At 40.9% G+C, this 12,085-nt stretch overlaps 1 protein-coding gene and 1 long non-coding RNA gene across 3 annotated transcripts in view; one reads left to right on the top strand and one right to left on the bottom strand.

Moving 5' to 3' along the window:
• The window catches only part of CFDP1 (craniofacial development protein 1), a 144,167-nt gene that overhangs the window by 3,986 nt on the left and 128,096 nt on the right, over window positions 1-12,085 (top strand). The window contains exons 2-4 of the mRNA XM_074199642.1: window positions 178-316; window positions 2,647-2,872; window positions 3,215-3,342. Of these exons, the coding sequence (XP_074055743.1) occupies window positions 178-316; window positions 2,647-2,872; window positions 3,215-3,342 (493 nt within the window). The remainder of the gene's footprint in view (window positions 1-177; window positions 317-2,646; window positions 2,873-3,214; window positions 3,343-12,085) is intronic.
• The window catches only part of LOC141497099 (uncharacterized), an 85,013-nt gene that overhangs the window by 66,540 nt on the left and 6,388 nt on the right, over window positions 1-12,085 (bottom strand). The gene's annotated exons all lie outside the window — the stretch shown is intronic.

Below are 12,085 nucleotides of genomic sequence, written 5' to 3'. Positions count from 1 at the left end.
AGGATCCCACTGGTGTTTTCCCCCCTTTTGTGGGAGCCTTTATGTGAAAGCTCTAGTGGTCCTGTTTCTTCCCTCTTCCATCCTTGATCATCACTCATCTTTTCTTATTTGGGAGTAAAGCTATAATCTTCATGCCAAATTGGTTATTGACTATTTAATTACATTGTGTGATTTCAGGTGGAGAATATAGTGAAGATGATGTGAATGAATTAGTGAAGGAAGATGAAGTGGAAGATGAGGAGGAGACAAAGAAAGACAAAGGCAAAAAAAGGAATTCCAAAGACAACAAAAAGAAGTCTCTAGACTTGGCCCCCAGGTAACCCTGCCTCCTCATCATTGTGGACTCAGTAGTAGTTCCTATGGAAGGTTCACAGACATGTTACAAACAAGATCCCTTAATGGATCAATAATGACTATAAATGTCATATACTCCATAGTAGATGAAAATGTTATCTCAGTACCTGCCATTTATTTATTTAAAAGTGCTGAGTTTTCCAAAGCTCTTCACATAACCCTTCTCATTTGATTGCCACAACAATCCTGTGAGGTAGGTGTGGTTGTTATTCCCATTTTACAGATGAGGAAGCTGAGGTGAAGAGAGAGATTGAGATTTACCCATTAATTTTTTTTAGGCCGGAGTTTTTAAAAAAATATGGTTTGATGTAATTTGTCTTCATATTATCGACATTTCGGGGCGGGGGTGGAAATCCAATACTTTTCCTCTTCTAGATGAAACCATCCTTTGTTGATATGGTGATATGGTGCTTGAATCTGATGGTGTATGTTATACAGCAGTCTTTCTACATAAACAGCTAGACTTGTCTAATAATTTAAATTAACCTCTTTTATTCATAATATTTCAATCTTTTTCCACTTCCTTCCTTTTCAGTCTTTAAGATTCTCTACTCATTTATTTCCTTCCATTTCAAAAGATAAATTTACAATGCTGAAGCCTATCCAAGTGGGTTAGCCTGTGTCCACCCCCCCTGTCTGACCACTCCTGTTCAGCTTCTTTGTTGACCTTAATCCCTGGAAGTGTGTAAGACTTTGCCACAGGCACTCTTTTCTTTTCTCCTTGTATTTTTGTTTTTCCTTTTAAAAACATCCTTTGTTATATGGAGGCTTGTCTGGGAGGAAGAGGGAAAAGATGCACAGTGGTAATTAGTGTAAAAACAAAAGATAGCAGTAAAAATTACATTTAAAAAAGTGACAAAAATTTAAAGGCTATTGCCATAGTCCAGAGTAGAGGTAATGAGGGTCTGAACTTGAGTGGTTGCTGTATAAGTAGAAGTAAGTCAAAAGATGTCATAGAAAAAGAAATTATACAAGGTTTGGTAACCAATTGACGCCATCAAGTGAGAGGGAGGAAGTGAGGGCGATGTCCAAGTTGTGAACCTGAGGGACAGGAAGGAGGGTGGTGCCCTCCATTGTAAACGAGGAGAGGGGCGGTTTCATGTTCAAAGACTCTGGTTTCCTTTTGGCTCTGTGCATCCAAGGCTGGTGTAGAACTGCAGCTCAGTGGAGACCAGGGATGGTCCAAGGGAGCTGGGAATGGTCTGCATCAATATGAGAATGAAACCACGGCAGCTGATGAAATCACCAGGGACTTATCTGAAGTATATTCTCTCAGGAGCCTCCAGTGGTCCCTGGTGCTCCTCAGACATATGGAGACTCCTCTTGTCACCTGGCCCTTTTCTGAACTGTTGCTGTTTCCACATTCTCTGCCATCTGGCTTTCCCTAGTGCCAACCTCTTTTCTCCTTGACTTTGTCCTGGTATTCTCCCTGTTCTTGTTCCTCTCCATTTCCCTCCTCCATCTGTAGAATCCTTAACTTGTTTTAAGACTTAGCTCAAGTGGGACAACTAAATGGTGCAGTGTGGCTAGAGCACCGACCTAGAGTCAGGTGAATCTGAGTTCAAATGTGACCTCAGACACTTAATAATTACCTGTGTGACCTTGGGCAAGTCACTTAACCCCATTGCCTTACCCCTCCCCGCCAAAAAACCCAACCAAAAAAAGACAAAGCTGAAGCACCCAGTCCCTGCCAGAAGGAGGCCTTTGCTGGTCCTCCCCATCAGCTTGAGTCTCCCCCCCCCCCAAGCTGCCTCCCCTCTTCTCTCTGGCTTATTGTACTGGGTTAGGTCTGGGTGTCTTCTCAACTAGCTTGTATGCATCTTGAAGGTTGTGCCTTTTGTATTTGTGTTTCCAGTACTCAGCACAGAGTCTGGAGTGTCTGAAGGCACCCGAAGGAGCTAAGTGATGCAGTGGGAGGACAGGAAGACCCCTACCAGCTGGGCGAGTTGCTTCATTGATGGGGTAGCACCCACTTCTCAGAGTTGTTTTTGAATATAAATTGAGGTAACATAAAGGGCTGCATAAATGCTAGCTGTCATCCTTAGGCTTATATATTTAGAAATGCTTGTTGACTGACTGATTGACACTGAAAAATGAGGTCACCACCTCCTTGAATTCTTTTATTCTGGACTTTGAATCTTAAGAACAACTTCATGATGATCAGTTTTCCCCAAGCTTGCATAGCGCAGAATTTTTTAAATAATTGCAAGAATTGGTAAGAATGATCAGAGTTTTGCTCCATTTTCCTCCATTGTCCTTACTTTCCTTTTCTGATTTTCTCTTGGTACCCAGGAAGAGAAAAAAAGGGCTGCTAATGGAAGACCAGGAAGAGACAGAAGACAAGGTGGAAGCAGAAACAGAAGGAAATAGTGGTGAAGAGGAAGAGAAAGTGGTAGAACTGGAAAAAAGTATTCCTTCAGAGGAGGAGAAAAAAAGACAAGATGATGCCCTCTGGGCGAGCTTCCTCAGCGATGTGGGTCCAAAATCAAAAGTGTGTCCTCCGAAAAGCCAAACCAAGGTGAGTGGAGAGAGGACAGAAGCGAATGTTTGTCCAGAATTGTTCTGGGTTTCTGTGTGCTGATTACCCCCAAACTGATGGTAAAAGTTCTCTAGTGCTACCCAAGTGGGTAGTAAAGCATCCCCTCCAAATAACAAAGCTCATCTTCTGGGAGGGGGGGGAACACATGAAGCTCTCTTTGTTGTTCTTGTTGAGGAGGCATTTTCTTAGTAGGAACAAAATTCCTTTGTGAGATTTTATTTATGTGAGAGGTGAACCAGTTGTGAACCCCCTGCTGGGCTCTATCCAGGGGCTCTCTCACCACCTGGTAGAACTGATTGGAGTTTTTGTTGTGTTTTGTAGACAGAAGGAGAAGGTCAAGAGAAGAGATTGGACAAATTCCTTGGGATGGCAAAAGACTCAGAGAAGCCTAGGGAAAGAGAAAAAGTTAAAATCACCAAGGTGTTTGATTTTGCTGGTGAAGAGGTCAGGTAAGATGACTTTTACTGCACTTGAAAGCAGTTTCCTCTGAAGTTTGGAGCCTTCCAGAGAGTTAGAAGTCCATCCTCCTGCCTAGAACCTGTGTAGTTAAATGGAAATGTCAACAATGAACATCCTCAGCAGGGAGGTGGGGTGGCATGGCCTGCCAGTCATGAGGCAGGAAGTGGAAGGTGCTTTTTCATTTCCTGCTTTTGTGTTTGTCTTGGTCTTGGACAAGTCATTTCCCTTCAGATATTCATCTGACAAGCTTGAGAAGTCTCAGATAAGGCCTTCTTGTTGGTTGTGAGTTGATGGGTGGACATCAGTGACCATAGCTCAGATGTCCTGGGGTTATACTTGTTGAATTGGCTGGGGTCTGTTAGGCGTACCTGAGAGGAACAAAGCAAACTTCCCTGAGTTGTTCACTGCATGTTTAGAGCTGTGTGGTCTTAATGAAGAGCAATGTTTTTTGTTGTTGATCAATAAGCAAGGTTTAATCTTGCCAGTTTGGATCATTGAGTTGACCAAAAAGGACCCAAAGAACACCAGCAATCAGTGGAAATGTAAGTGAGAATCTGAGTGAAGTGAGTTACGTTAATGCTCATTGTATGTCTGTGGTACATGGAGACAGCCTAGGTTTTCAGAGATGTCTTCCTCCCAAGTCATGGCTCCCATAGCCTCATGTGCTCCCCTCTGAGCACCCATGATTGCTAAGAGAGGCCTCTATTAACTTTACCAGGTACTGAAAACCATTCGTACAGAAGATGAAGCATGGCAAATTCATGTTACTCTTAGAAAACACTGGATTTCCTGCCTCTTCAGGATTGTTGACCTTATTTGTGTTAATATTGTTTTTCTGCCAACAGTTTCTTAGCATTTTTAAAAGCCAGGCTGGCCCTTCTTTTTCTTTTTTTTTAATGTCCTGTGTCCTGGACCCCTTCTCCTAATTATATATTTAAATGCAATAAAATAAAATCCATAGAACTACCAAAAAAAATCAATTTTAATCATATACAGTTAAGGTTCCCAGGATCCACCTAGACTAGAACATCTGTATAGCACACATTCAGCCACAAGGGGGCAGCATATGGCCCTCCTATCCAATAATATTTGAGAATGTGGGGAAAAAACTTTTTTTTAATTTACATTTTGAGTTTTTAACAATTCTATTCTAGTAGAATATAGATAGTTAATAAATGCTTTCCTAAAAACAACAATCTTGAGCTTTAGAAAAATCTTTTTATTGATGTATTTTGTTTTTGTATGATCTAGATTTCCATTTACTTTCTTCTCCCCTCTTTCAGTGAGTTATCTCTTATAACTTTTTTTAAAATAAAAAGTGGAATAAGAAAAAAATCCATCAAGAGGGAAAAAATATTTGTTAGGTATCTTCTACGTGTTTACTCTGGAAATACAAAGAAAGGCAAAAAAGTAAAACTTCAAAACCAGTCAACACAAGGGCATACTGAGGATTAATCAGGAATCAGATTTTCCCTTGCCTGAATTTGGAATTTTTCTTGTTTTCTTGGTTTCAGTTCCTTTTCTTTTTCTTTTTGTGAAACAAAGCAGGGACATTTAGGTATCTTCCCAGAGATTGTAAAGAAAAAAGTAGTAATGACTAATCATAGATGATTTGGTAATTAGGCTTAGTGTGTCTTAAGTTCTAACTCATATTTTTTTTTTTTTCATTTTTTTGCAAGGCAAATGGGGTTAAGTGGCTTGCCCAAGGCCACACAGCTAGGTAATTATTAAGTGTCTGAGACAGGATTTGAACCCAGGTACTCCTGACTCCAGGGCTGGTGCTCTATCCACCTAGCCGCCCCATGGTCACCTTCAATGTTAAAAATATGACCTGAGGTCTTCATTTCTGACTTCTTTGAACTTATGGGCTTCTATGCTGATAGACTATCCACTGCGCCACCTAGCCACCCCGCTAACTCGTATTTTGTACTCTCTATTTATCTCATATTTTAAATGCTAAAATTTGACTTTTCCCTTTTTTTTTTTGTACTTGCAAAACATGATTTCAAACATTCTATTGAACAACTCAGAAAGCCAGTATTTTTATCTTTCCCTATTTTAAACTAGTTGAGTCTGTTAGCACATACTTTCCTAAATGATTCACCTTTTTGGCTCAGGCCAGTGATAGAGAGTTACTGTCCTAAATCATGACTTGCAGGAAGTTCTGAGCAAATGAGATTAAATGAGATTATGAGAAGAATGAGATTAAAATAGAATTACTGTTGAAAGCATATGTGTGAGCAGCTGAAATTGATGGGACTAGAATGGAACCATTCTCTGGAACATGGATATTTTTGTAGCTGAATCTTCTCTAAATATTTGAATGAAAAATAACCTTGAAGGCTAGAGATCAATAGGACCTTAGACTTTTAAGAGACCACAAGGTCATTTTGTCTAATGCTCCCATTTTACAGATGAAGAAACTGAAGCCCAGAAAGTCATTCCCTCACACTCAGCAGAATAATACATGTCAGAGGTAGGCTAGCATTCATTTTTCTTTCTCTATGCCAGTCCTGGTGCTAGGGGGGCACTGAAATACCAGTAACAGAATGGACATTCCCTGCCCTCAGGGGGCTTACATTCTGTGTCAAGAAACACCATAAGATCAAAATAAGCATGCTTGGTCCACACATAGTAAATGCTTGATGGTTCCTGCAAAGCCCACCACAGCTAGGGGGATTAGGTTGGGTTTGGAAAGCAACCAGGGCCTCAGGTTTGAGAGACAGCATATGGCAGTGAGGAGCCACTTTGACTGGACTATTGACTGTGTGAAAGAGAATGAAGCATAATATGCCTGGGGCCAGGTTGTGAGAGGCTTGCACTGCTAAGAGGGAATCCCTGGAGCTTTCTTTTGGAGGAGGACCTGCATCTTTATTTTAAAATGAAAATTTCAACCTGAAATATCATTTATCCATCCTTATGTTCACCCCTTTTTTTTTTTTGGGTATCATTAACTTTTTTTTTCCAATTGAAATTTTATTTTATTTTCCTAGTTACATGCAATGGTAGTTTTCCAACATTTATCTGTTTGCTAATCTACGAGTGCCACATTTTTCTACCATCCTCCCTTCCCTCCCCAGGGTGGCAAACAGTTGTGCATGTGCAATCATGTTTAACATATTTTCAAATTAGTTATGTTGTGAAAGAGGAATTAGAACTAAGGGGAAAGAAAAAACATAAATGAAGTTTTAACAAGTGAACATATTATGCTTTGCTCTGCATTCAGACTCTAGTGTTTTCTCTGGACGTGGATGGCATTGTCCTTAATAGGTCTTTCAGGATTGTCTTTGATTACTGAACTGCTGAGAGGAGCTGTGACCATCAGAGTTGATCAATTCATAGTGTTGTAGCTAATGTGTACAGTGTTCTCCTGCTCAAGTCATTCAGCATCAGTTCATGCAGGCCTCTTCAGGCTATTCTGAAGTCTGACTGCTCATGATTTCTTAGATCCATAGTAGTCCATCACATCCCTATACCACAATTTGTTCAGCTATTCCTCAATTGATGGGCATCCCCTCAGTTTCTAACTCTTTGCCACTAAGAAAAGAGCTGTTCATGTAGTACTTCTCTCATTTTTTGTGATCTCTGGGATACAGATCTTTTTTGCAGAGTTCCAGATTTCTGGCCTTGTGCTTCTTGAGGGTAGTGGGCATGGCTGCACTTGGGGCATCTCTCATGGCAGCTGTGTAGAGGATGCAGTCATTGGAGAGGTGAGGCTGGTGGAGTGGACTCAGATGCTGACTGGTGTGGGGCACAGGAAGAGTAGAGATGATTCTGCAACTGTAGATCCAGGGGAGGGGGAGTTTTCTTTTGTACACATTAAATTTTGAATTCCTCCAGGATGTCAGTTTGAAATGTTCCATAGGTAGTTGGTGAGATGGACCCAGAACACAGCAAAGAACCTGGGGCTGACTGTGGACCTGGGAGGCATCTGCATAGAGCTGATGTTTAGACAATAGGAGGACATCTGGAGAAAGAAAAAAGGGCCCTGGACTGCTTCCCCCCACCCCCTAGGTGCTCTGTAGATGGTTGCTCTGCTCCAGGAATCCACGTTGTGACCTTTGGTCTTCCCCACCTTGTCCCACAGGGGAGATTTCTTTAGAACTTTCTTTGGAGATGCCTTATTTCAAAATCAAAAACATACTGAGGGAAGTGAGTAGTAGACTCTCCTCTAAATCACCAGGAGGACTGTGTTGTGGTCCTGCTGTAACTGTGCTATGTTTAAGGGAGTGAGAGAAAGAATAAGAAGAAGCCTTGACCCGACAAATTCAAAGCAGGAGGTGGTACCCACTTCTTCTGTGTGTATACGTAGAGTCAGTGTGGCATGTGTATTGGATTGGAGCTGGCTGGGAAGCCAGCTTGGATGCACCCTGGCTGGGTGTGCCCTTTCCGAGGTCTGAGAAGGTGCTACTGCCTTGTAGAGTGTGTCCTTCCCAGAGAAGTTCCTTATGCTAGTGAAATCATGGATCCTTTTCTCTCCCTCTCTATCCCTGCCCTGATGATACATCCATGAGCTGGTGATTATAATGTTATACAGCTAAATAGCTCTTTATACCTTACAAAGCAGTTTTGCATGAGGTAATCCTCATTTGGACTTCATAAAAATCCTATAATTTAAGGAACCAGCAATGAAGAAGAAATGGAAATCGAGCCAATTGGTTTCACCCTTTTGGTGAGTGGCATGGACTTGTTATGGCAGAGATCTGCATTTTTGGACTAAATGGGATCCGGCCTATTTGTAATCTAGACAGCAAGTCAGGACACAGAAGAAAATCAGAACTAAATTTTGGGTTTGAACAGACCACGATGGTCATTGTACTCTCATGCTTCCTGTGATCCGAGCACAATTTAGTTGTTTTTTTCACTTTGGCAGCGTTTTAGCCAGCCACATCCCTTATTTTAAAAAGTGGTTGGTGTTTGGGGGTGCCTTTCTTTCAGGGTTCCTGGGTGTCTTACTTGCCAGTATGCTTTTTGCTACTTTTACTACACAGTCAAGAACTTGCAGTCTTCCTCATCTACGTGAGCATTTTAGGGCTGGATGCCTGAACCCTAGCCCTAACCCTTCTGTCTTAGTTCATGCTTAGGCCTCTGTAGATCTAAAGGTATTTCTGCTGAAAGCAGATTCTTCTTGTATAATGCCGATGTTTAGAGGGCTCCAGGGGGTTACCAATGCACAGAGGACTGAGGGGAAGGAGTGTGAATATTGTCAAATATAATCAGACGAGGAAGATGAGAATGTCTTCTTTATCTGCTCTCAAGTAACACAGCGTCAGCTACTCAGGGAGTACTCGCCTACCTCATTGCTACTCTGTCATTGCCTTGGATGCACTCTTGTTGGGAACTCAATCTTTTTGCTTTAGAGGAGAAAGGAAATACTCCCAGAAAGTTCAGGCCAGGATAAAAGGACCTGAGAACAGTTTCGAGACTTGGGGATGGGATTAGGAATATTCCAAAAATGTTACTTATTTTGTTTATGTAGTAATTTTCATGGCAGTGGTGTTGAGACTATGTATATGGTATTGTAAAATTGAATTACTCAGGAAATTACCTCGTTAGGCATAGGGTGACTCTAGGAATTAGGACTGGATTGGTACAAGGAACTAAGAGGTAAGAAAAGTCCTTCTCCCAATGCCAATTGGCACTTTCTCTTGAACTGCCCAAAGCCCTGTGAGGCACACTGACTGGCCCCAGGTCACTCAGCCAGCATGGGTCAAAGGGGGGGATGAAGACCCAGGCTTTCCTGCTTTTGCAGTTGACCCCTAACCATTATGCTGTGCTCCTTTTCTTGATCAATTCTAAGAGTTAAGACAATAATTGGCAAGTTTTCTCATTGAATTTACTTTAAATTTTTAAAAATCTTATGGTAGGAGTTACAAACTGTTTAAGAAATCTGGCATGTCTTAGATTTTTTCACTTTCTAAAAATAGATAAAAAAATTTAAGAACCAAATAAACTGCCAGCAACATAACACATTTTTAGAGTTAGAGTTTTCTAATTTCAGTAGGAAAAGGAATTGAGATAAAAAGAATACATTGAATACAACTTTTCCTACCTAACAGTTTCAGACTCATTTCTGAGCTTTCACTGCCAGAAGTTCCTTTTATTTCAAATTCATCATTTTTTCATCTTTATGAACTAATAAGAAGTTGAAATTTATATAGATTAAGACAGGATTCTTTGCCCTTTGGCCTGTTAAATTCTGGATTTGATGTATCTCCAAACCAGTTTCATGTTTTAGAAGATGCCCAGATCTATGGCAAGTGCAGTCTTGCTTTGCCACCCTGTTTGTTGTATGAAGGATGGAATCTTTGCATGGTGGAATCCCATTCTGCATTCCTGGACCAAATGCCTGAAGAGATCCTATGTTTTGCAACATTTTAAAGAATGTTGACAACATTTAGCACTAAGCATGCTGCTTGGAACTGAAGTGCTTTGCAGCGGTACAGTTAGTCCTATAAACTTATACCAAACTGGATTAGAAATGTGTTTGATGGAATATTCTCACTGCCCTAGATCTTAACCCACTCTGGCTCTCTCATCCTGTAAAATTTGTTTTTTTTAATAAGTTTTTGCTAGGCAGTGGGGTTAAGTGGCTTGCCCAAGGCCACACAGCTAGGTAATTATTAAGTGTCTGAGGTCGGAGTTGAACCCAGGTACTCCTGACTCCAGAGCCGGTGCTACACCACCTAGTTGCCCCACATCCTGTGAAATTTTTATCATGATATATGATCCCTTTTCAGGGATCCACTGAAAACATGCCTTATGGGTACCTATTCAATGCCCCATTCATTCTTTTTTTTTTTTTGCAAGGCAAATGGGGTTAAGTGGCTTGCCCAAGGCCACACAGCTAGGTAATTATTAAGTGTCTGAGACAGGATTTGAACCCAGGTACTCCTGACTCCAGGGCCGGTGCTTTATCCACTGTGCCACCTAGCCGCCCCTCCTATTCATTCTTAATTTGCACTTTTGTTAAACATCCAGCCATCCCTAGAGTGATCTGTTAACTGCTTTGTGAGCCAAGTGATATGGCCAGTGTGCTGACTGCCCTTCCCTGTCTAGTTCCATTGCTCTTGGGTCACTTACCATTTTACCAAGAGATTCTTTTTTTTTTAAGGTTTTGTTTTAGTTTTTGTTTTTTTTTGCAAGGCAAATGGGGTTAAGTGGCTTGCTGAAGGCCACACAGATAGGTAATTATTAAGTGTATGAGGCCAGATTTGAACTTAAGTACTCCTGACTCCAGGGCTGGTACTCTATCCACTGCACCACCTACCCACCCCCAAGAGATTCTTGATGTTAAAAAAGATACAATTTTTGGGTCTGGAACTGGGTAATTCCCACATTCAGTCTAGCTTGATATTGTCTTCCTTATTCAGTTCTGGGACTAGCCTATCATATAGCTGAAGCGCCCGTTCAAAATATATGTACTTATGGACAAGCAGCAGATGAGACATCTCCCTGTCATGTTATCATCTGGGCTTTATCTGCTTTTTTTCCCCTATAAGGGCTTCTAAGTCATTATTTCTCTTTTTTTTTTCTTTTTAAAATTTTTTTGTTTTGTTTTTGTTTTTTATATCATTTCAGTATCTCATGTATTCTACTCCCCCCCCCCCCCAGACCATTCCTTTTAGCAAATGGTATTTTTTTAGAGAGGGGGGAATAATCAATATAACTTATTGATACATTGAGAAAGTCTGAAAACTTGTCCCATCTCCACAAAGGGATGGGCTAGGGATATCCTCTGATTTGTCTTCATTGGAATTCTGCTCAATCTTTATAATTTTGCATATATATATATATATATACATATATATATATATATATAATATGTAAATATATATATTTCTAGAAAGCTTTCCAGGCTTTTCTGTGTTCATCACATTTATCATTTCTTATAGCACAGCAGTATTCCTTTACAACTTGTTTGACCATTCTTCAATTGATGGTAGCAACTTGGTTTCCAATTCTTAGCTATCACAAAAAGTTCTGGTTTAACTATTTTGTATAATATGGGAAATTTCTTCTTATCGGGGCCATTCTCTTTTAAAGTGATTGACTTTCAATCCAGTGTTGTACACGAGCAGCATCCATCGTACCTTATCCCCAAAGGAAGTCTTGTTTGATTTAGACTTGGCACAGGACAGCCTCTTCATATCATATGCATTCTCATCATGATTTGAAAAAAGAACAAGAGGATTTTTGAGTTACAAGGGACCCTAGAGAGATCAGTGACTTGTCTGTGATCACATCTCTATTAGGTAGAAGCTGGGGCAGTAGTCTAGTAGTAGCTAGCACGTGGAGCCCTCTTTTAAGTTTGCAGAAGGCTTCACAGATCCCTTCATTTTATCCTCATGCCAGTCCTGTGAGCTGAGTGCCATCACTATTCCCATGTTAGGTCTTTATAGTACTGTCTTATGTTCCTGATCCCCATTTCTTATTGACAGCGGAGGGACAAATCTTTGCTAGGTGGAGCATTGGGAGTCTCTCTGTCAACTTGCCTGTAGATATTGCTGCTATCTCTTAAGCCACTGACAGTATTTACTATCTCAGTGAAAACTGGGTCAGGTGTCCTGGAGATTCCATCCCTTCTCTGCTTTTTGCTTCCTGAGGCTGCAAGTGAGCCTAAGCATCATCTCCCCAGGACTAGGAGCACTCAGCTATCATCATAGTTGTTATTGTTGTTGTTGTCTTCTTCTGTTGAGACACTGGTTCATTCTTTGCCCTGTTACCTTTAGC

This window comes from Macrotis lagotis, chromosome 1, assembly GCF_037893015.1.
Source record: "Macrotis lagotis isolate mMagLag1 chromosome 1, bilby.v1.9.chrom.fasta, whole genome shotgun sequence".
Lineage (NCBI taxonomy): Eukaryota > Metazoa > Chordata > Mammalia > Peramelemorphia > Peramelidae > Macrotis > Macrotis lagotis.
This window is presented reverse-complemented; position numbering and strand designations above follow the sequence as displayed.